The sequence below is a fragment of the Macaca mulatta genome, chromosome 7, assembly GCF_049350105.2.
Source record: "Macaca mulatta isolate MMU2019108-1 chromosome 7, T2T-MMU8v2.0, whole genome shotgun sequence".
NCBI lineage: Eukaryota > Metazoa > Chordata > Mammalia > Primates > Cercopithecidae > Macaca > Macaca mulatta.
Window position 1 is genome coordinate 173,794,652 of NC_133412.1, and position 25,267 is coordinate 173,819,918.

General features: G+C 46.6%; 1 protein-coding gene across 5 annotated transcripts in view; it reads left to right on the forward strand.

Annotated features, from left to right (window-relative positions):
• WDR25 (WD repeat domain 25) overlaps positions 1 to 25,267 on the forward strand; it is a 152,936-nt gene that overhangs the window by 75,204 nt on the left and 52,465 nt on the right. For all 5 annotated transcript variants that reach the window (XM_028851833.2, XM_015144492.3, XM_028851832.2 and 2 more), the window contains exon 3: positions 19,062 to 19,209. In XM_028851833.2, the coding sequence (XP_028707666.1) occupies positions 19,062 to 19,209 (148 nt within the window). The remainder of the gene's footprint in view (positions 1 to 19,061; positions 19,210 to 25,267) is intronic.

Consider the following 25,267-nt stretch of genomic DNA (forward strand, 5'->3'; position numbering starts at 1 on the left):
CGTTTTGCCCACTCTTGCTGCTTTCTTCCTTCACACAGGGCTCCAGCCACACTGGCCTTCAGTCCCCCAGGCTGTGTGACTATGCCTTGCTCAGGCCCTCTCCACCTCACCCCTTCCTCCAGAGAAGCCTGCCGACCTCCCCAGTGGAAATCAAGGTGAATCCGTTCCAACTGCTATTGTCATCTCCTGGAGCCAGTTCTGTTCTTCACAGCACTGGTCTGAGTTAGAAGAGCTGTTTGTGTGTGCTTAATATCTTTCTCTTCCACTAGACTCTCATGAGCTATTTTCTTCTCTAGCAGTTCCAGCAGTGAGCAAATTTCTTGGCAGATAGCAGACCAGTGTAAATATCTGTTGAACAAACCTAGCGAGTGAATGAGTCACCCAATCACTGTAAGCCTCTCTTTACCCATCTGTAAAATGGAGATGACAGTTTCCCTGGCAGCCTTGCAGGTTTGTGTAAGGGGCACATGAATGTGAAAAGTGATACACAAAAATAAAGGTATAACATTATTGCTACTCATTCTAATCAGGTCACAACCTCTTCTTCCTCCCAGTTATTGAGAGAGGGAGTATGTCTTAGGATAAGAGAGTAGGAGCAGTCCAGAGCCCCTCTTACTGTGTGCAGACTAAGCACACCAAGGAAGAAAGAGGCCTGTGGCTTGAGGGAAGATGTGACATGCAGCCCCAAAAGCACTTCACAGTCCCTACAGGTGAGGCAGGTGTGAAAGAACACCTAACAATGTCAAAGCAGCTCAGGCTTTAGACCTCAGGGGTTCCAGCTGTGCCAATCCACGTGAGAGTGCTGAGAAATTACAGAGAATGGGAGAGAGCTGGGAGACTAGAGGTGCCCAAGTGGAAAACCCGTTTTCCAAGAGTGAAAAAAAGTAGTTTTGGAAGCCCCATGTACCATAGTGACTGAGTTGGGGAGGGACACTTATACTAGAGAAAGAGAAAATGAACACCAGGCAGGCAGTAGAATTCACGGCCTTGCAGGATTAAAAGACAGATATGCTTGTCAGGAGCCAGCATTCATTCGCCAAAACGTTCATTCTTTTTTTTTTTTTTTTTGAGACAGGGTTTCACTTTGTCACTCAGGCCGGAGTGCAGTGGCACAATCATGGCTCACTGAAGCCTCAACTTCCTGGGCTCAGGTGATCCTCCCACCTCAGACTCCCAAGTGGCTGGGTCTAGAGTTGTGTGCCACCGTAGTAGAAACAGGGTTTCTCCATGTTGCCCCAGGCTGGTCTCGAACTCCTGGGTTCAAATGATCTGCCCGCCTCAGCCACCCAAAGTGGTGGGATTACAGGCATCAGCCACTGTGCCTGGCTCATTCATTCTTATATGAACTATTAGACTTATAGGATCTATGTGTATTGAGGCCAGAGGCTGAGTGTGTCTTGATTTGGAAAGGTGCTGACATTCAGAGCCTCACGCCTTTAGAGCCTTGGTGATTGCATCACATCCTTGTTTTACAGAAGAGCAGGAAGCAGCCTAAGGTCCTTGTGGTGCCAGAGAGGTTCAGACTGTTCTTGAGAAGGTGAGAGAGATAAAGAGATACCTACCAGGTCGTACAGTCCAACTGGATGACCTATGGCTTGTTGAACAAGAGCACTCAACTCTGAGAATTAATTATTTACTCTCAGAATAGAGGAGGTCTCTCATGACTAAAGGGTACTGTACTTAGCATTCTTTTCCACAGCTTGATAATAAATAAATTGGGTAATGTTACAGAAGGGAGGTCTGCTTTCCAATCTGCAGATGACCCAAAGCTAGGATAGCCATTCTTTTGTCCACGTGTTTGTCCATCTATCCTTCTGTCTATCCATCATCCATCTAACCATCCATCCTCCATTCATCACCCATCCCTCCATCCCATTCATTTATCTATCCATTTCATTCCATTCATCCATCCATCCATCTATCCATCCATCATCCATTCATAACCCATCCCTCCATGTCATTCATTCATTCATCCATTCCATTCCATTCTATTCCATTCCATTCCATTCATTCATGTATCCATCCATTCCATCCATCCATCCATCCATCCATCTATCCCTCTATCCATCCCTCCATCCATCCGTCCATCCATTTATTCCATCAATGCCATCACTCACTCAAGAGACATTGGGCTTCTAGTATATGCCAGACTCTGTTCAAGACACTGGGGGATATAGAAGCAAATAAAACAGATAATGAAGAGATAGTGTCTTTACCCCCGTGGAACTTACATTTTAGTGGGAGAAATAAAGAAACAACAAACAAGCAAATAAATAAATATGTTAGGCAGTAACATAATGCTTTGAAGAAAAGTAGAGCCAGCTAAGATGAAGGGGAGTGATGAGAGCAATGTTTAGATCATGTGGTTCAGGGAACATCTCTGAGTAGAGACTTGAGTGAGCCCAGCGGCTGGGTAGAGAAGAGCACCTGGACAGAGAAGTAGCAGGTGCCTAGGCGTGAGGGGGAAGGTGCTGGAGTGTGACAGGCCAGGAGGCCAGTGCTGCTAGAGTGGAGTTAGGCCAGGTGACACAGGATTTATTCCAGGTGTGATGGGAAGCCACTGGAGAGTTTGTGGGGTGGGGACTATAACTCGACTCTGATGCAGAGGTCTAGTCTGGCTGCTGTGTGGCAGTAGATTGTAGGGCAAGAGTGGAAGCTGAGATACCAGTTTTTTGTTTTTTTCTTTGTATTTTTTTTTTTTGAGATGGAGTTCTCTCTCTGTCGCCCAGGCTGGAGTGCAGTGGCGCAATCTCGGCTCACTGCAAGCTCTGCCTCCTGGGTTCACGCCATTCTCCTGCCTCAGCCTCCCGAGTAGCTGGGACTACAGGCACCCGCCACCATGCCCGGCTAATTAGTTTTTTATTTTTTTCAAAAACGTTTTTACTGTGGTAAAATACACATAAAATGTACCATGTTACATTTTCAGCATACAGTTGAGTGGTATTAGATACATTCATAGTGTATCTATGTGTGGCCATCACTACCATCCTCTCCATAACGCTTTCATCCTGTGAAACTTCAGACATCGGTTTTGAGGCTGTTGCAGTGGTGCTGGGGAGAGAGGACGGTGCTCAGAGGATGGAGCCACAGAAGCGCGGAGAAGTGGCTGGGTTGACAGAGCTGACAAGTGATGGGGAAGGGCATAAAAGAGGACCTCAGCACTTTAGACAATCAAACTAGGAGACAGGGATTCAGTGGGGAACTCACCATGAGACAACCTAAAGGCTGGCAGTAGGAAGAGGGGTTAGTCTGGCTTTGAGTTGTATTTCTCTGGAGCACCGGATTAGGGCAGTGGGTTGGACCTTGAGGGGTATTGCAGGTGGGAGGTAGAAGAGCGTTAGTGGTGCTGGAGCCTGCAGACTCTCGAGCCAGAGTGCCTTGGTCCAAGTGCCTGCCCCACCTCTCACAGTATGGCCTGGGACAGGCAACCTCTCGATGCTTCAGTTTCCTCATTTGTAAAACGGACCTAATTTTAGACTTTGTAGGGCTGTGGTGAGGATTGAGTTAATTCAGTTAACTCAGTTCACTCAACTAACTCAATTGTAAAGTGCTGACAAGCATGTGTGGCATGTAGTAACATGCTCAATACATGATTATTGTTACCTGGAGGCGGTCCTAGAATAATGCCCTGGGTTATGATGCTTTCAAATGTCCCGGATATGAAGTCCCAGATTATGATGCTTTCAGAAGGTGCACTGGCTCCTCCTGAGACCATTGTACTCCCACCATTGGACAGGCTCTGCACCTGCTGGGGGGCCGGGCAGGCTGTGGAGGGATCTTCCCACTCTGTGAGGCAGGTGTAGCTGATGGTCCCCGGAAGCCCCTGCCTCCAGCTCTCCACACTCTCTTCAGCTCCCTCTGTGATATGTCTTGCTCTTAATCCTTTTTGCTTTAAGAAAACTCTTCTTTGCCCTTTTACATCTTCTGTTGACATTTAAAATTCTTTCCTTTTGTTCTGACCTTATTGAATAGAGAGAATAATTTCTTGGAATTCTCTGTATAATGAATGTTCATGTACTTACAGATTCTGATCGAGTTTCTCCTCAACCTTTACTTTGAGAGACCTTGCATCATTTGGTGTAGAAAACACTTTAGGAAGCACTTAGGAAGATGGTGTAAAATGAAAATGCTGCTTTTGTTCTTGCTATTTCTGCAAATTTGAGCCCCTTGTAACCCAGATATCAGCTTGGGTACCCTGCCCTTGGAGATGCAAATGAAATTGGCTCAAACTCCCATACCATGTATCCTAGAAACCCTGAAGTGTTCCCAGGTTCTCTGCAAATTTTTGTGAAGGTGGTGGTGGTGGTGTTCAGTGTCTCACCCACAGAACAAATACTCTGATCCCCTCACTCTCCTAAACATTCCTGCCAGAAGGCTGGGTGTGGGGAAGATTCTGACTGAAGTAATGGGGTAATGGAGTACGTGTATGGCAGGTGTGAGGGTGGAGATGAGGAGGTGGGGTGAAGTATTACTTTATAATTACTGCAAAACAGATGCTTAAAATTGAAAATTAGGTTTGGCTTCCAGTAATGAAGCAGTAGTTCCGGCAGACTAACCCTCCCACAGCTAACAACTATAAACTGTACAACAACAACAACAACAAAACTACCTGAAGGTATTCAAGAGCAAAATAAAAAGCAGGCAGAGACTGGACAGAAGTCTACCCTCCGAAGAAGGAAATGGTACTGGATGAGTTTCTGACTTTTATGTTTTTGCCTGTTTGTTTTGTCTAAGCATAGGCTCCAGTCTGTGCCAGATAGGCTGCTAAAAATTTGTATAGAAAACCTGTAGTGTTACTGGCTCAAAGAGCCAGAGGACAGAGTTTGGGGTAACCACAGAAGCTGGAAAGTGTCTATAAACTCTACCCAAATCTCTGAATGCAGACTCTAAGCAGCTCAACAAAGGCGAAGAGAACTGAATAGAAATTTCTGTTGCTGCACACTGCAGGGGAAACAGAGTTTGAAATTTGAGTAGAGCCAGGTTAGCTGCCTGTTTTTTTTTTTTTTTTTTAAATCAATATTCTTCAGAGGAGCATAAAAAAATTTAGAGATAATATACATTTTGTGATGTTCAGTATTCCATCCAAAATGCCTAGATAGCAAGAAACAGGAAAAGGGGGCCTATATTCAAGAGAAAGACCATCAAAGGAGCTTATCGCCAAGATGATCCCAATATTGAAATTAGCAGACAAGTATTTTAAAACAGTTATTATAGATGTGCTGAAGGGTACAAAGGAAAATACCCTCACAACAAGTAAAACAATGGGGAATCTCAGTAGAGAAATAGAAGCTACAAGAAAAACAAGTGTTAAATTCTAGAACTGACAAATACGTATCTGAAATTAATAATTCACCATTTAGATTCCGTAACAGAGGGAGCTGACGAAGCCAGTGAACTTAGAGATAGATCAATAAAAAGTATTCAACCTTAAAACAGAGAAAAATGATGGAGGAGAAGAAGGACAGATACTCAGAGAACTGTGGACAATATCAGAAAATCTATTATATAAATAATCGAGTTCCAGAGGAGAAGAGGGAGAGAATGGGAAAGAAAAATATTTTGGACAAATAATATCAGGAAATGCCCCAAATTTGGCGAGTTTCTTTTTTAAAAGAAAAACAATTCCAACCATGCAAATTGCAAACAGGACAAATACAAAGAAAACCACACCTAGGCATATGGTGGTCAGACCAAAGATGAAGAGAAAATCTTGAAAGCAGTCAGAGAAAAAAGAATGTCACGTGGAGGAGAATAATCACATGAAAAACTACTCACCTCTCACCAGAAATAATGGAGTCCAGAGACAATGGAATGGGATCTTTAAAGATAGAAAACTAAAAATGGTATCTTTAAAGTTCATACATACAATGAATGAGATCAGTTTGTAGATCACCGCTGGCCTTCTTGTTATCTGTGACACAATGGCTCACCCATAAAACAAATACTTGGATCTCCTCACTCTCCTAAATATTCCTATCAGGATATCAGGAGGCTGGGTGTGGGGAAGATTTGACTGAAATGGAGTAATGGAGTATGTGTATGGCAGGTGTGAGGTGGAGTTGAGGAGGTGGGGTATCTTTGATGGCATCTCTAAAGATAGAAAACTAGGAACATGTCAACTCATGATTCTGTATCCTTCAAGAATGAATGTGAAGCCAGGCATGATAGTGCATGCCTGTATTCCCAGCTACTTGTGTGGGTGAGGCAGGAGGATCACTTGAAGCCAGGAGTTCAAGACCAGTGAGACCTTGTCTCAAAAAGTTAGGTAGGCATGGTGACGTGCACCTGTAGTCCCAGCCACTTGGCAGGCTGAGATGGGAGGATTGCTTGAGCCCAAGAGTTCAAGGCTGCAGTGAGCTGTGATTGTGCCACCCAGGCTGGAGTACTCAGCCTCCTGAATTTACTGTGTCTAGTATCCAAATAGAGATTACAAAACATTCAAAGAAGTAAAAAAATATGAACCATGATGAGAAGAAAAATCAGTCAATAGATACAGACCTAGAAATGGCACAGATGATACAATTAGTAGACAAGAACTATTCAACCAACTATTATATTACATATATGCAAAAAGGTAGGGACTAGCATGAGCTTATTAAGAAGAGACATGGGCAATACAAAAAAGATCCAAATTGGACTTCTAGAGATGAAACAAAGTCTTCAGTGAAAAACACAGTACATGGAATTAACAGCAGATCAGAAACTATAAAAGAGGTTAGCGAACTTGAAGACATAGAAGCTATCCAAAATGAAATACAGGGAGCAAAAAGCTTGAGGGAAAAAAGAACAGATCATCAGTGAGCTGTGGGACAACTTCAGGTTCACCCAATATATGTGAAAGTGGAGTCCTCAAAGAAGGGGAGAACAGAAGAAATGTTTAAAGAAATAATGGCTGAAAGTTTTCTAAATTTGATGAAAATCATAGATCCATAGATTCAAGAATCTCAATGAAACCCTGGCACAGGAAACATGAAGAAAAAAGTTCACCAAAGTATATTATTATGAAGTTTTTTTTTTCTTTTCTTTTTTTTTGAGACGGAGTTGCACTCTGTCACCCAAGCTGGAATGCAGTGGTGTGAACTTGGGTCACTGCAACCTCCGCCTCCCAGGTTCAAGCGAATCTTCTGCCTAAGCCCCCAAGTAGCTGGGATTACAGGCGCCTGTCACCATGCCCAGCTAATTTTTGTAGTTTTAGTAGAGACGGGGTTTCACCATGTAGGCCAGGCTGGTCTCGAACCCCTGACCTCAAGTGATACACCCACCTCGGCCTCCCAAAGTGCTGGGATTATAGGTGTGAGCTACCGCACTTGGCCTGAAATTTCTTATAACTACTGTTAAAGAGGAAAAAAAAAAACTTAAAGGTAACCAGAGGGGGGAACAAGGCACATTACATACAGAGGAGCAAAGATAAGAGTGACCCAAACTTCTCATTGGAAATACTGCCAGAAGACAGTGGAACACCATTTGAAAGCACTGAAAAGAAAAGCCAAAACCAAAACCACTATCAACCCCAAATTTAATATCCAGTGAAATATCTTTTAAAAAAGAAAGGCAGATTACTTTTTCAGGCATTTTAAAACTGAAGTGATTTGCCATCAGCAAACTTGCACTATAAGAAATGTTAATAAAGGGAGTCCTTGACACGGAAGGAAAATGATGCCAGAGAGAAATCTACATTTGCAGAGAGGAATAATGAGCACTAGAAATGGTAAATGTGTGGGAAAATGTAAGATGTTTTTTGTTCTTATTTAAAAATCACTTTCAATGATGATTGACTGTTTATAGTAAAAACATAATAATGTATTGTGCCGTTTATAACATATGTAGATGTAAAATACACTGTAACAATAGCACAAAGGCTAGGACGGAGGAGATTGTGTATATTATTGTTATAGTTCTTATAGGGAAAGCGATAATATTACTTGCAAGTAGTCTGTGATAAGCTAAGGATGTACGCTGTAAACCTTCAAGCAACTAGTAATAAAACAAAACGAAGATTTATGGTTATAAGTCTAACAATGGGAGATAAAATAACAAAAGATATTCAATGCAAAAGAAGGCAAAAAAATTAGGAAAGAGAGAACAAAGAACAGATGGAATAAAAACAAATAGCAAGATTTAAACCCAAACCATATCAGTTATGGATGAAATGTTCTACCCACCCCATTTGAAAGACAAAGATTGTTAGGTTGGATAAAAAGTCAAGACTCAGTGCCTATGAGAAACCCACTTTAAATATAAAGACACAAAAAGATTAAATGTAAAGGGATAGAAAAAGATATATCATACTAATAGTAATAAAAGAAAGCTGGAGTTAACATAGACAAAGCAGATTTCAGAGCAAAGGATAAAGAGACTCATAACAACAAGAGGGTCAGTTCATCAAAGGACATAACATTAGGTGTGTAATGTCAGCTGCATAAACATTAGGTGCATAAATATTTACATAAATAATAAGAGAGCTCTAAAATACATGAAGCAATACTGACAGAAGCTGAATGGAGAAATAGTAAAATCCACAATTATAGTTGGAGAGTTCAACACCCCACTCTCAATAATCAATAGATCAAGTAGACAGAAAATCAGTTAAGATTTACAAGACTTGAACAACACTGTCACCCAGCTTGGCTTAATTGACGTTTATGGAACATTCCATGTAACAACAGCAGAATATACGTTCTTTTCAATTGCCCATGGAATGTCCACTAAGAGAGACCATATAAAACAAGTCTCAGTATATCTAAAAAGATTGGAATCATTCAAAGTATATCCTCTGACTACTATGGGATTAAATTAAAAATCAGTAACAAAAATATCTAAACAATTTCTAAATATTTGGAGACTAACACACTTCTAAATAGCCCATGGGTCAATGAAGAAACAGAGTTGTTAGAAAGTATTTGGAATGGAATGCAAATGAAAACACATATAAAAAATGTGTGCAATGTTACTAGAAGAGTGCTCAGATAGTAATTTGTAGCATTAAATGTCTATATTAGTTGGGAAGAAATTTTCAAATCTGTGATCTCAGCTTCTACCTTAAGACACCAGAAAAAGGAAAGCAAATTCAACCCAAATAAGCAAATAAAAATAAGAGCAGAAATAACTGAAATGGTAAATAGAAAAATAGTAGAGGAAAATCAGTGAAACAAAAAGTTGGTTCTTTGAGACCATTGAAAGGTATATTTAGCTTGACTCATGGGAAATAACAGAGAAAAATTACAAATTACTAATATCAGGAACGAGAGAAGTGACCTAATTATAGATACTGCAGACATTTAAAAGACACTAAGGTAATGTTATGATCACCTTTATGCCAATGCCTTTATGCCAATGAATTCTACAACTTAGATGATATGGAAAAATTCCTTGAAAGACCCAAACAATAAAAGCTCATTCAAGAATAAATAGATAACCCCCAAAGCCTCATATTTATTTAAAAAATTGAATTCATGATTAAAAACCTTCCCACAAAGAAAACTCCAGTTGAAAACTCGCTAGTGAACTCTACCACTTAAAGAAGAATTATACCAATTTGTTATGGGATGAATTGTACCTACCCCCAACTGCAAATTTATATTTTGAAATCTTAACCCGCAGTGCCTCAAAATGTAGCTTTATTTGGAGATGGGGTCATGACCGAGGTAATCAAGTCAAAATGAGGTCATTAGGGTGCATCCTATCCAATTCTCTCTCTATGAATGTCTATCTCTGAATCTCCCCTTTCTATAAGGGAGAACGCTATGTGAATACAGAGACAGCCATCTACAAGTCAAGGAGAGAGGTCTGGAACAGATCCTTCCTTCAGAGCCCTTGGAAGGCACCAACCCTGCCAACAGCTTGATTTCAGACTTCTAGCTTCTGGAACTGTGAGACAACAAAATTCTGTTGTTTAAGCCACTCAGTTTATGGTACTCTAGTTATGGCAGCCCTGGGAAATGGATACACACACACACACACACACACACACACACACACACAAACTCTTCCAGAATAGCAAAGAAGGGGGACACTTCCCAACTCGTTCTATGAGGTCATTATTACCCTGGTATCAAACCAAGAAAAGGACATCATAAGAGAAGGAAGCAAGAGACCAATATCTCTCATGAACATAGATACAAAATTTTTAAATAAAATTTTAGCAAATCAATCCAACTATATATATGCGTATCATGACCAAGTAGTATTTGTTCCAGGAATGTAAGCTTGCCTTAACATTTGCAAATCAATGTAACTCAGCATTAATGATTGAACTATAATATTAATGATTAATTATGAAAGAAAAACCATATGAACATCTCAATAGATGCCAAAAGAGCTTTTGACAATATCCAACATTCATTAATGATTAAAAAAAAACAACTTTTAGCAAACTAGAAATAGAAGAGAACTCCTTTGAACTGATAAGGGGTACCAACAAAACCATTAGCTCTAGTGTCGTTTATAACAGTGTAAGACTGACCACTTTCCCAGTGAGATCATGAATAGGCAAGGGTGTCACTCTCCCCGTAGTTATTTAGCATTCTGCTGGAGATTGCCAGTGTGATAAGACAAGATAAGAAAAGGATCCAGATTGGAAAGGAGGAAGTAAAACTGCCTTTATGTGCAGATAACATGATTATCTGTATACACTTCCAGGCTGTGCACAGTGGCTCATGCTGTAATCCAGCCTTTGGGAAGCTGTGGCAGGAGGATCATTTGAGGCCAGGAGTTTGAGACCAGCTTGGGCAACATAGTGAGACCCCAGCTCTACAAAAATAAAAATAAAAACAATTAGCTGGGTGACGTGTGTCTGCAGTCCCAGATCCTCGGAAGGCTGAGGTGGGAGGATTGCTTGAGCCCAGGAGTTCAAAGTTTTACAGTGAGCTATGATCGTACCACTTCACTCCAGCCTGGGTAACAGAGCGAGACCCTGACTCGGAAAGAAAAGAAAAGAAAATTCCACTGTATCTATTTTAAAAAGCTTCTAGTACTAAAAAGTGAGTTTAGGAAGGTTGCAGAATCCAAGGTCAATATACAAAATTAATTGTATTTCTACATACGAGAAATGAACAATCTGAAAATAAAAGTTAATAACATTTATGATAGTGTCACACTATGAAATAATTAGAGATAAATTTGACAAAAGACATTCAAGATCCTTTCACTTAAAAAACCACAAACTGTTGCTTAGGGAAATTAAAGAAGACCTAAATAAATGGAGAGAGACATCTGTTCATGGATTGGGAGACTCAATATTATTAAGGTGTTTTCCCAAATGTTTTAGAATCAATGCAATTCCAGCTGTAGAACACAAACATCATGGAGGATTCTCAAAGATTTGGCAAATGGACTGATCCCATCCGTTTGGTAAAGGGTTAGGCACTGGTTGCACAGGCTTGTGCTGAGCTGTGTGAGTTTGAGAATGGTCTCTGCAATTATTTTCTGGGGCAACAGGGACTGTCAAGAGGTGGGATGAGGCCAGGAGCCAGGCCTGACTAGGAGGGTCTCTGAGATAAGAGTGAGTAGGATAGGGCCACATGGGAGGCAAAGGTTCACCCAGAATTTTGACGGCTAGGTGATGGGGTTATGGATGACTCTTATTTTTGTTGTATTTTTCTGTTTTTTTTTTTTTTGGGCAGAGCACACATATTTCCAATGAAATCAGAGAAGCAACAATCCTGTAGCTGTTTCCTATGGGATTTTGTTTTTGCACTTCTGTATAGTTTGAATAATTTACAAGAAGACTGTATTTTTTATAACCAAAAACAAAAGGCTGGCAGGCAGGAAGGACATGACCTGTGGCTAGATCAATACTTGTTCAGTCTTTGGAGACTGTGAGGAACTCTTGGTAGGGCCATGTCTTGGTAACAAGGACACAGAAACCGTGGTAAATACGGCACCAACAAGTGACTGCACCATATTTTACTTGTCATGTTCTTTTCAAATCTGTTACTTTTGTCGGACACAAAGAACGTCTCTAGTTAATACATGAAATCATCTTGGAACATTTGACAGAAGATTTAACTCCTTAATTCTATGAAGGCAGTTTGGGATCTCTAATTACTTAATTGAAAAAAGGCCCGCACTTCAGTCTGCTTCAATGTTGGGGAATTAATCTTTAAAACCTGACAGTGAACATTAAATTCAATTAAGGAGACCGACTGGCAAAGATTCTTCCCTCCTTCACCCTGGGTAGCTTTGAGAGGCAGCTGGCTGGTCTGCAGTGATTCAGATGCTATCATTGTCTGTGCATCTACTAGGAGAGCCAAGTGTGCATTTTTCACTTCAGGGGGAACTTGTCAGGATTTACAGATTGATGGATCTTCCTTACATGTTTCCGTGGCTGATTCGGGAGTTCCCCTGGACAAGAATTCAAACATTCCCGTTTGCTGCTTTTGGCCTTGGATGTCATAGAGTTCAAGTTTTTTGTAATTTCTTCTTTCTTGCATGACTACCATGTTCTTTCTCCCCGCTCCCTCCTCTCCTCCTCTCCATCCTCTCCTCCTCTCCCTTCTCTTCTCCTCTGCCCGCTGCTCCTTCCTTTTTCCCTTCTCTTCTCCTCTCCCCCTTCCTCTCCCCTCTGCTCCTGCCTTTTTCCCTTCTCTTCTCCTCTCATCCCTTCCTCTCCCCTTGCTCCTTCCTTCCTTTTTCCCTTCTCTTCTCCTTCCCCTCCATTTCCCATCCTGTGTTTTTTTCTTTCCTCTCCCCACTTCCTCCATCACTTCTTCTCTCCCTTCCTTTTTTCTTCTTCTCTGCCTCCTCTCCCTCTTGTTAATTTAACTTTTTATTTTAAATATGAAGTGATTTAAACATACTCAAAAGTCTAGAAGGTAAGATACCCATACACCTGCCACTGAGATTGTCAAATCCCTAGGTGTCTGTTCTCAGTTCTCAGCGGGCCCACCCGTCAGCATTTGACATGGTGACCAGTCTCTTTGTCAAAACACTCTCTTCTCTAGCCTTCCAGGACTCTCCTCTTCTGTTTTGTTTTTTTTCCTTCCACTTCACTGGCCTCTTCTTAGACTCCTTTCTGGTTTCTCCTTCTCCTCCCCTGGCTCCCAGCCTGTGAACTTTGGAGGTCTAGGGTTGAAATGTGGGACTCCTCTCTGTCCTGTCTGCATTGCTCCCTGGGAGAGCTCATCCTGCTCATGGCTGCAGCACCATTTCCACAATGGCATCCACAGCTCAGCCTCTGCCCTGGACCTCTCTTTTGAACATCACACTGGTATGGGATGAGTCTTTATACTGTCTGCTCTCTGTCATTCAAAACTGAGCTCCAGGTGCTCCTTCCCTCAAACTTACCCCTTCTGCAGACTGACCCATCCCTGCAACTCCACCCCTTTCAGTGCTCGGTCCAGGAACTTCGAATATGCCCTGGGCTTTTCCCTTGTCCTCATATCTTACTTCCAGTCCAGGGAAATCCTGTTGGTTCTACCCTCCAAGGCAGGCAACTTCTCTATTGCCTCCCACTGGTCCCAACCATTTCCTCTCTCCCTGGATTCTTGCAGAAGCCTCCTGATCGTCTTCCTTCATCTCCCTTGCCCTTCATTCTCCTCCCTGCATGGCAGCTGGAGTGGTCCTATTGGAGTGGAACTGGCCCTCATTCCCTTCCATTCCACCTGCAGAACCCTGGGATGCGCCAACGGATTGTGGTTTTCCGACTTCGTCCCTTTCTTACCACCTCCCTGCCAATCCCGAGCCTTGTTCACTTCTCTAGCTGCAGTAGCCCTTCTTGCTGTTGCTTGGCCATGCCAGGCATACTCCTATCCCTGCCTGGAAGCTTCTTCTCTCAATTTCTGCATAGCTGACTTTCTCACCCCTTCAGGACTTCCTCCAAAGTCACCTCTTCAGAGAGGTCCTCCGTGGCCGCCATTTCAGCGCCTTTCCTTAGCCTTATAGAGCCCTTTCCTGATTACTTTTTAATACATCAGTCTTCACCACTGCCATAAGGACTATGGATTTTTATTTGTTTAGTGTCTGTCTCCCTCACTAGAATATAAACTCTTTGAAGGCAGAGATTTTTGTCTTATTTGCTTCCTGTTGCACAATACCTGGCTAATAGCAGGTCCTCAGGAAATCTTTGTTGAATGAATGAATAAATGAATGAGTTTCAGAGGAAACATTTGGGCATGTTTTCTTCAGAGCATTTCCATCTCTCCCTCTCCTCATCTCCCACACCCCATCTCATCACCCCAGTGCATTTCATCTCCCCTACCGCATCTCATCTCCCCTCTCCTCCCCATCTCCTCTCCCCTCCCCATCTTGTCTCCCCTCCCCATCTCCCCTCCCCTCCCCATCACATCTCCCCTACCCCATCTCACCTCCCCTCTCCATCTCATCTCCCCTACCCCATCTCATCTCCCCTCCCCACCTCATCTCCCCTCCCCATCCCATCTCCCCTCCCCATCCCATCTCCCCTATCTCATCTTCCCTACCCCATCTCATCTCATCTCCCCTCCCTATCTCATCTTCCCTACCCTATCTCATCTCCCCTCCCGCATCTCATCTCCCCTCCCCTCCCCATCTCATCTCCCCTACCCTGTCTGCTCTCCATTACCCCATCTCATCTCTCTCCTCATCTCATCTCCCCTCCGTTTCATCTCCCATAACCCATCTGTTCTCCCCTACCCCATCTCATCTCCCTCCTTATCTCAACTACCCTCCCCCTCTTATCTCCCTTCCCCATCTCATCTCCCCTCCCCATCTCCCCTCCCCTACCCCTCTCACCTCCTGCTCCCCATCTCATCTCTCCTCCCCATCTCATCTCCTTCCTCATCTCATCTCCCTCTTCATCTCATCTTCCCTCCGCATCTCATCTCCTGTCCCCCTCTCACCTCCCCTACCCCATCTCCCGTCCCCTCCCCATCTCATCTCTCCTACCCCATCTCACCTCCCCTACCCCATCTCACCTCCCCTCCCCATCTCACCTCCCCCACCCCATCTCATTTCCCCCCCCATCTCATCTCTGCTACCCCATCTCATCTCCCTTCTCATCTCATCTCCCCTCCCCATCTCATCTCCTGTCCCCATCTCACCTCCCCTACCCCATCTATTCTCTGCTACCCCATCTCGCCTCCCCTCCCCATCTACTCTACCCCATTTCATCTCCCCTACCTCATCTCATCACCCCTCACCATCTCATCTCCCCTACCCCATCTCACCTCCTCTACCCCATCTCACCTCTTCTACCTTATCTTATCTCCCTTATACCATCTTACCTCCCCTCCTCATCTCATCTCACCTACCCCATCTCACTTCCCCTACCCAATCTACTCCCCCTACCCCATCTCATCTCTCCTACCCCATCTCACCTCCCTACCCCATCTCCCCTCCCATCCCCGATTTTATTTCCCCTACCTCTCTCCTCTCCCCTTCCCATCTCACCTCCCCTACTCCATCTCCTCTCCCCTACCCCATCTTATTTATCCAGCCCATCTTGCCTCCCCTACCCTATCTCACCTCCCCTACCCCATCTACTCTCCCCTACCCTATCTCACCTCCCCTACCCTATCTACTCTCCCCTACCCCATCACACCTTCCTTATCCCATCTCACCTCCCCTACCCCATCTCATCTCCCCTACCTCATCTCCTCTCCCCTCCCCATCTCATCCCCCCTACCGCATCTCATCTCCCCTACCCCATCACACCTTCCTTACCACATCTCACTTCCCCTACCCCATCTACTCTCCCCTACCCCATCTCATCTCCCCTACCCCATCATACCTCCCTTACCCCATCATACCTCTCTTACGCCATCTCACTTCCCCTACCCCATCTCTCCTCCCCATCTCATCCCCTCACCCATCTCATCTCCCCTACCTCATCTCCCCTTCCCTCCCCATCTCATCCTCCCCTACCCCATCTCATGTCCCCTACTCCATCTCATCTCATCTCATCTCATCTCTTTTACCCCATCTGCTCTCCCTTATCCCATCTACTCTTTCCTACCCCATCTGCTCTCCCCTACCCCATCTCATCTCCTTTAGCCCATTTCATCTCCTCTACCCCATCTCACATCCCCTACTCCATCTCCTCTCCCCTACCCCATCTCATCTCCCCTGCCTTATCTGCTCTCCCCTACATGCTCCACCCTCTCTTTGGAAGAGCTGCTGTGTAGTGTTCATAGCTTTTTCCTCTAGCCTTGCCCCTCTCCCTCCCTTCCCAGGAGTGATGGCCCTCTTCATGCATGTTTTTATAGCCTGGCTACAAATTCACAAATAAATGAGATCTGGTTTTTTTTTTTTTTTTTGTACGTGTATTTTTAAAAACTGTGGCAGAATACACAGCATAAAATTGACCATCTTCACCCTTATTGAGCATACAGGTCAGTGGCATTAAGCACATTCACAGTGTTATGCAGCCTGCACCCCATCTGTCCACAGAACTCTTTATCTTGGAAAACTGAAACTCTGTCCCCATTAAACAACTCCCCATTCCCCCTCCCCCAGCCCTGGCCACCACCATTCTACTTTCTATCTGTCTCTATGATTTTTACTATTCTGGCTACGTCATAGAAGTGCAGTTATATACTATTTGTCCTTATGTGTCTGGCTGATTTTACTTAGCATAATTTCTTCAAGTTTCATCCATGTTGTAGCAAGTGCCAAGGCTTCTTTCCATTCTAAGGCTGAATACTCTTCCACTGTATGGATAGAACACAATTTTACAATTCATTCATCTGTCCATAGACACTTGGATTGCTCCCCTCTTTTGGCTGTTATTAATAATGCTGCTATGAACATGGATGTACAGTATCTTTTTGAGACCCTGGTTTCAGCTTTGTGGGCATTTACCCAGAAGTGGAATGACTGGATCATGTCGTAATTCTGCATTTAATTTTTTGAGGAACCATCATCCTGTTTTTCTCAGTGGCTGCACCATTTGACATGCCCACCAGCAGCGGACAAGGGTTCCAGTTTTTCCACATCCTTGTCAATGCTTGTTTTCTGTTTTTTGATAGCAGCCATCCTAATGGGTACGAGGTGGTGTTTCATGTAAAAACTTAAATGGCATTGTACTTCATATATGCAGCTTGACTTACGTATTTAATATTAACTTTTTACTGTTTAACCATGTGAACCCTGTAGATCTAGCTTATTTTACTATTTAAATAAAATTAAACTCATATTCGTACATAGTTTTGGAAGGCAGCAGTTCCCTGTGCCCCATCTCTCTCCCATGAATTCTCACTCCACTTTGAAGTCTTCTGGCTGTGTCGTGTTTCTAAATGTAAATACTGCTGTTTCTTGATTTTTTCAGTTTGAGACCCCAGCTATTGACCCTTAGTGAGGAAGAAAGAAACTGAGCTCTCTTCACATTTTTTGAAGGCTACTCTTGACCTTTTGTTTTCTTAAGTGTAGGCATTTACATAATCCCAGGAAACAAGGTTTCAGAGCTCTGATCCTTGCATTCTGAGAACATTCAGGACTTGGCAGGTTGAATTTTCTCATTTTTAATGAGAAGGTTATCCCTGGGATCAGGTTTGTAGAAGTGCATGGGTATACTTTGTTTGGGTTTTTCTCTTATTAAAGAAAATGAAGCTTGGTTTTCCTAATGGAACAGGTCTGGAATCCACGTTCAGCCATGTGCCAGCCATTATGCCATGTGCTGTGTAGCCATTACCTCCTCAGCCTTTACCACTGCCCTTGGGGTGACGCCCTTCTTATCCCCACTTCAGGGAGAGGGGGACTGAGGCCCAGAGAGGCAAAGCCACTCAGCCAAGGCCCGAGGCCTGCCAGCAGCCATATCAGGTGGGAGGCCTTAGTTCTGACTCCCACGTGCTGGCTACAAGTGCTCCTCTGCTCGGGTTCAGCCTCTGAGCTACCTGGGTGGTAGGTGAGAGCATTGCCCTCATCCTGCAGTGACAAGAAGGTAGGGGACTAGCACTGCTGAGTACCTCTGTGTGTCAGGCCCTGGGCCTACCCTGACATATTCCGAATTCTGTGGCTGTTCCCCTGGGCTGCACGGTGTGTTTGGCGGCATTTGCTGGGAGAGCTGGTGGAAAGCTAAGCTCAGGGGCTCTCACGTGGTGTGGCCCTGGCTCTGGGAACATGCAGTTTTATACGTGATATCTTAGGTAATTTTTCAGAAGTCATTGAGTGTAACAGGGTTTTCTCCCACGAGCCTCATAACCTCATATCCTCATGGAAGGCCAGGGTGGGAAGGAGAGACAGCACCTTCTCTCCCCCAACAAAAGGACAGCTGCCCCTATGGCAGATATTTGTACTTTGACTGGTTGTAAATACGAGTGTGGCAGGTTCCTTTTTGGATCTCAGTCTTACAGCAGAACCATGAAAATAGCCTGGCCTTGGGCAGTGTCCGTGGCAGGACAGATGCCAGGGATGCAGGTGAGCCTGATAAGATGCCAGGGATGCAGGTGAGCCTGGGATAAGATGCTGGGGATGCAGGGGAGCCCAGGATAAGATGCCAGGGACACAGGTGAAACTGGGATAGGGCTGTGAATGCTGAGGGCCCAGGACTCCCTCCTGGCCGCAGGGATGAAGCAGGTGGGAAGGGCTGGGTAGGTGACCGGCAGACACAGGAATGCTATTTTCTTTTTTTCTTTCCTTTTGAGAGAGTCTCACTGTGTCACCCAGGTTGGAGTGCAGTGGTGCAATCATGGTTCACTGCAACCTCTGCCTTCTGGGCTCAAGCAGTTCTCCTGCCCCAGCCTCCTGAGTAGTTGGGACTATAGGCATGTGCCACTACGCCCAACTAATTTTTTGTAGAGACAGGGTTTCACCATGTTGCCTGGGCTGGTCTCGAACTCTTGAGCTCAAGCAGTCTGCCCACCTTTGCCTCTCAAAGTGCTGGGACTACAGATGTGAGCTGCCGTACCCGTCCAGAATGCTGTTTTCTTAACCCCAGAAAAAATTTGGGGAAATGATCCTCCCAACTTACCAATCCCAAGCTTTTACATTTCTGCAATGAAAAGTTTAACATCTAGATATAGATTTGGTGGTAAAATAATGGGAATCTAATTCCACCGAGACCTTTTTCTTTCTACAGAGGGGTGGAGCTTAGTCCTGTAGATCAGGCCCTTGTTGTGACGCCTGGTGCCGTCTGTGTTTGCCTGCAGGTATGGAACGCCGTGGACTCCGGGCACTGCCTGCAGACATACTCCCTGCACACAGAGGCAGTGCGGGCCGCCCGCTGGGCTCCCTGTGGCCGGCGCATCCTCAGCGGTGGCTTTGACTTCGCCCTGCACCTAACAGACCTTGAAACAGGTGCGTTTCTTATATCACCACCCTGAGGTGAGCTGGTAGCTCTCTCCCTGGGGAAGATTCTCTGGTGGGCATGCAGCCACAAGCTGTATACGGTTGTGTGGCAGAGGGAGAGGGGCCTCAGGGTGGGCTTGTGCTCAGTGAGAGGGCTTCCAGACTGCTTGCCCATTGGAACTGCGACTCCCCACAGAGGGTGGGCCTCTGCCAGCCAACACAGAGGACAGAGCCCCAAGGTTGTCTGAGCCCCAAGCCATGGGGCTGGATAAAGAGGTGGCTTTTTAATCTACTTCTGACATGCAATTTGTGCTGAAATAGATTTAACTTTATCACTGTGTCCTTTGGTTGGAATCAGGTTAGAATTCCTGTCAATTCATTATCGTTGAAAGGCTGTGAGAAATGATTCCAGCTCATAAGGAAAGTCTTCAAATGAGTTCTGCTTTAATGCCCACACTGAAAAGGCACTTGGGCAAGATGGATTCGTGCTGGGTAAATCCTGAGGGGGCTCTTAACAAGCAGGGTGAGAAGGAGAGAGAAGTCAGTGGAAGGAACTTTCCTCACTGAACGCTCCTGTGCAACAGGCACTGTCAACACCCACTGCAGCCATGGCCCCCAGTGGGCCCTGTCCGGGGTTTACAGTGAAGACAGCCAGGGAGTGGCAGAGCTGGGATTCACACCTCTGCCATCTGACTCCCTTCCTCTCTTTCTCCTTTCCCCTCCCCTCCCCTCCCCATCCTTCCCCTCCCCTCCCCTCCCCAACCCTCCCCTCTCCCCTCCCCTCTCCCCTCCCCTCTCCCCTCCCCTCCCCTACTCTCCCCTCCCCTCCCCTCTCTGTTCTCTTTCTCTCTTTTCTAACTTTCCTTTTTAAAAATGTTTTATCCCCCTCCATAAGCAGGATCCAGCTTCTTTCAGCACCACACTTCTTCCTCCCCAGAGCTCCTCCTAGGTCCTGTTTCTGCTGGGCTCCACTGCCAGGAGCCCAGGGAGAGGCCAGACTTCACACCAGTCCCTGGGGCTCCCCTTGAGCCCTCAGGCCAGCATCTTGCCTGCCTGGCCCTGCAGTGGTGGGGGCTCTGGGGCCTGCCTCTCCCAGGGTCTGGCAAGACGGAGATGATAACTTGCTGGTCCAACCCCTGCTGCTCATGCCCAGCAGCCCCGAGGAGACGCAGAGGGAAAATGGAGAGGGTGGTTTGTTTCCACCTTGCATGTGGGCGGCCGTGCAGCTCCTTGCATGCTCAGTAGGGGAGAGGACAATACTGATGGTCACAGGCCCCCTGCCAGGTGCTATAGGCTTTGCACACAGCATGTCTAATCTTCACTGCAGCTGCCGGCAGTGATTATTTCCATTTTAAAGGAGAGGAAACTGAGGCTTAGAGGGGCAAAGCAGCTTGCTCAGTGCCTCCCAGTGGTGCATAGCCAGCAGGGATTTGAAGCCATGTCTGTGCAACTGCAGATCCTGTGCCCTTCCCACCGTGCCATGTGTGTGGCGGTTTCTTCTCATGAAGCACTTCCCTGGTCTTGCTGATTCTCTTAATCCCTTGCAGAGTGGCCAGACTCAGGGAGTTTAATGCCACTTGTTGATGGTGATGACTGGGCTGATGATGGCAGCACTAACTACTGAGCACCCACTATGTGCTGGGCATTCTTCTGCAGCCTCTATAGAGCGTCTCATTTAGGCCCCGCTCACCTTTGAGACAGGCGCCATCAGAATCAGCTGTACACACGCTGGCCAGGGGCACAAACCAGCAAGTGGCAGAGCCAGGATGCACGCAGGTCTGCCAGGCCCCAAAGCCTGCTGCCTGACTGTTACACTGTTGTCTGCATGTCCCATAAGATATGCTTGATAGAGGAGACACAGCTGAACAAGACCCAGTGCCTACCCTGGAGAAGCTCCTGTGTGCTGGGGAAGACAGAAGTGCAGTCAATCCCAAATTGCAGTGATGTAGAAAGACACAGGAACTACAAGAACATCTAGCTTGGAAAATCAAGGAAGACTTCCTGGAGGAAGTGAAACCTGAGCTGAGCCACATATTAGGTGGACAGAGATTTAGGATGGAGGAGGTATGGTTGATGAGGAGTAAAGTAGGTTCTTGCAGATGGAACAAGGACAGGGTTGTCACAGGAACAGGGTTCCATGTAGTATGCATGGAAACCAAAACAGGATGTAATATGGGGTCCTGGGACTGGAGGAGATGAGTCTGAGGAGTGCAGGAGGGGAAACCCCAGCCTGTGGGTCACATGAGCACATGTGGGTAGCACACTGCTCACAGAGTGACAAGCTCGCTCACTCACACTGTTGGGTTACTCAAATCAAATTCATTTGATGGCATTGATGGGTTCATAGTGGCCCTTAAGCATTATTCTCTCAATCAACAGATGTTAAACAAATGCATGCAATTGTGTGTGTGGGTGGGTATGTGTGGATGTGTCTTGACAGGGGGTTCTGAAATTTTTAGACGTTCAAAGAGGGTCCTCCTGCCTGACGAGTCAGGGATCACCATAGCAGGTGGCAGGCGGAGGCCATTGCTGAATTTGAAGCAGGCAAGAGTCAGGGCTCGATCTGTGCTTTGAGTAGACCTCCTTGGTAGCTCCCGCTGGTCCTGGGTGACCTATAGCCCCTGGTGGAGAGTTGGAGTGGGAGGTAGAATGCCTTGCCGAGACTGCGTTTGGAGAACAGCTTGTCTGGCCCCAGGCCCAATGTGCCCCTCTAGCTATGGTGTGTTGTGGGTAAAGAAAAGCATGGCCCTGCCCCCAGGGCATTGCCATCCAGTGGGGGAGGTGATTGAGGACTTCTTCACTCCATCCCTCTGCTAGGAATGGCGCTCACCACTGGGTTCATCTGTTGAAGGCCCAGTTTCATTCACTCTGCAGTTACTTACTGTGCACCCACTGCATGTAGGACTTGGTGCTGAGGCCACAGTGGAGAGTATGGTGGGTCCCTGCGAAAGAATGGTTGAGGGGTTTGGACCTCACCCTTGGGTAAGCTCCCCACACTCAGACAGGGCCTCTTCTGCTGAGGGTGGTTGGTTTCCATGTCCCTCTCCCTGGCTAGCATGGGAGCTCCATGAGGATGGGGTCCTGTCCCGGTGCTCTTTGTGTCTCTATCCTCTGGCCAGGGCTGGCTTGGAGCAGCTGCTCAGTGCCTGTGTGGGTAAGATGAGCTGAGTTGGTCCTTGCCAGGTCCTCCTACCTGGGCAGTGAAGCCCATCAGGGACTGCCAGGGCTCCACCTGTGTCTCCCCCTATGTCTCCTACCTCATCTGTGCACATCCCACCTCCAGCCCGGGTTTTGGTAAGTGCTCTCTTTAGCCACTGGGGTGGGCTCTGCAGCCCCTGTGGCTTTTGTCCCGCTTGGACTTACCTTGTCCTTTCTCTTCGCTGAGTCTGATCTCCCTTTTTACTGGATCTGCCTTTTTCCGCCCTTGGTGATTTGGCTTTTTCATTTCAATCTAATTAGAACTCCCTGCCAGGAGAAAGCAGTGCAGGGCGTTCTCACCGCAGCGCTTTGGGAATTAGTCACTTGGTGCCCATTGTCGTTAATGGGAATTTGGCGCCAAGGCCATTTATCCTGGTGTCCTCAATCAATACAGTTAAAAATCTGTGGATTCTAAAATGTCAATACCCGGCCTGAAATATGGAGGGCCAGCAACATTTTATCTCATTAATTTATAGTTCTGACAGGCTGTTGGCTTATAGAACAACCATGAATCAACACTTAAATAAAACCTGCTTGCAATTATTTTTGGTGCTCTTGTTTCAGTCTGTAATCTTCCTAACAAAACGTCTGTGGCACCTTAGGTTGAGGTGGCCTCAGGGAACGCTGGCTGACTCCACCAGGGCCCTGAGTGTCGCCTGTCTTATGAGTCAGCTGTGCCACACGCCAGCTCAGCCAGTCTCCTCAGAATCCCCCGTAGAGCTTGCTCAGTTCTAAGTGGTCCTGTCATGTTTATTGCAGACTCCAGGCCCTGAGGCAGGTGTCCCAGCCTGACCCTCGAGGATGCAGCTGTAGAGGCATGCAGGGCCTCTGTCCTTTACCTTTGTTGGCTGCAAAGTAGATTCCTCTTCCTGGAGCCCTGGGGCCCTGGCTGGGCAGGGAACCCTGTCCTCCTTCCTGTGCATGGGCCAGCTCTCCTGATGTGTGCTGGCTCATCTGAGCCATCTGTGCAGTGTCACCTGGTTCTACCTCCCAGATCCTGGAGGCAGCATGTGCAAGAGGGCACATGGACAGGGTAGAGGTGTTGGCTCTTCTGCCTCCCTGAGCCAGGCCTCTTCACCTGTTTCTACCACACCACCTGGTGCTGGGGCTGTTGAAGGAAGCAGCTGTGATAACACATTTAGGGCACTTTGCAGAATGCCTGGCGCGTGGTAGGTCCTCAGCAAGGAGCTCCTCTCCTCCTCTGTCACAGCCCATGGGGCCCTTGTTCTGCTAAGTTGTCCAGACGGTCCTTGTTGGCCGGTCATTTCCCCACATGGGGCCACTTTTTGATCATCATCCAGAAGCCCCTGCTCGTCCCCTCAGTGAGCTTACAGATGTGCCCTTGGTCCCATGCATGGGTCTTGGGGGCAGACTGGGAGGAGGCTTTGGGCCATCATGGGTTCTCCCAGCATCTCCTCCACATTTCCCTTCCTCCTGGTGATGGAACAACACACGCCCTTTATTAGGGCTCTCGAGTGAGTATGCAGACCCCCAGCCTGCCCAGCCTGACCCTCTCCAGAGCCCCAGGCACTCATCGCTACAGAAGGCCTATGGCCCTCTTCCTTCAGGTGCCATTGCCTACAGCTCTGCTGTCCCCAGCTTCTGACTGGCTCATCCCGCCCTGGGGTCTCAGTGTCTTTTGGTGGGAGTCATGGTGTGTGGAAGTGAGCAGCCAACTGGGACTGGGCTCATAAATGACCATTTCTCCTTGCTTTCCAAGAGGTGTCTTCTGGTCTCTCCCTTGTTTTCAATCTATGACCGGGTGCTTCCATCACAGAAATGCTACAAGGAAAAAGAGAATGACAGGTTATCGAACCCTTGCTGTGGGCTGGGCCCTGGGCTGTGTGCCCTGGATTCCAACACGCTGCCTGGCCTGTGTGGAGCTGAAATGAGTGAGTGGATGGTAGACGCTTTGCTTATGTGACACGTTTAGTCTCCCCACTAGCCTGTGAGAGGAGTATTTTTATCCCCATTTCATGGACCCAGAAACTGAGGCTTAGAGTGGTCAGTGACTTTCTTGAGGCCTCCCAGCCAGAGGTGACAGAGCTGGGATCCAGTGCTGGCCTGTGACTAGTAGAGCTCCTGCTGTTGAGGCATGTTGTGGCATGCTCTCCCCACATCTGTTTCCCTGCTGTGAGCAAACAGGGAAACAACGGGGAACCCAACTTAACCTGACTTCTGGGGAGCCTGTTGGGCAGCAGCTGGCTACCTGCAGAAGATAACCTGTGGCCTCTGGGAAGAAGGAGTGCCCCAGACTGAGGGGGACTGATCCCTGTAATTAAGTGGTCCATGAAGGAAAGATGCCCCTCCAGCGATGGATGGCCACGCTCCAGTGGGATAAATGCTAGCCCTGACGACTTCAGACCACTTGGCATGGGAAGGGTGAGAAGTGTCCAAATGAAATCCATGGCAAAGAGCCCCAAGAGCTCCTGGGCTTTGGAGAAAGGGCCAGAGAAGGAGGCTTCTTGTTGTGCTAAGCCTTTGAGGTGGTGCTGGCTCCTGCCGGTCCTTGGAAGTGCCGCAGAGGGACCTGGGCTTCTCGGTTCTTTGGCTTTTTGGCACTGTGGCTGGAGTTTCCCTAGCATAGCTCAGGAGGACTTGATTAGGTATCCCTCAGGCACCCACAGACCCAGAGGAAGTAGAAGGAAGCTTGTGGGCACATTTACAAAGCATCTGATACTTATATGTACATGCTCCTTGAGTCCTAGGGATTGTTGCCACTGATCCAGAAGTGAAGGCTCAGAGGGGCTCCACAGCCTAGCGAGGTCTGAGCTGATGAGGGTTCCCTGGCTGCCACCCTTCAAGTGCCTCCTTGTCCAGTGAGCAGCCGCCTACTTTCTTGCCCACTTGTGAGTGGGTCTATTTTCCA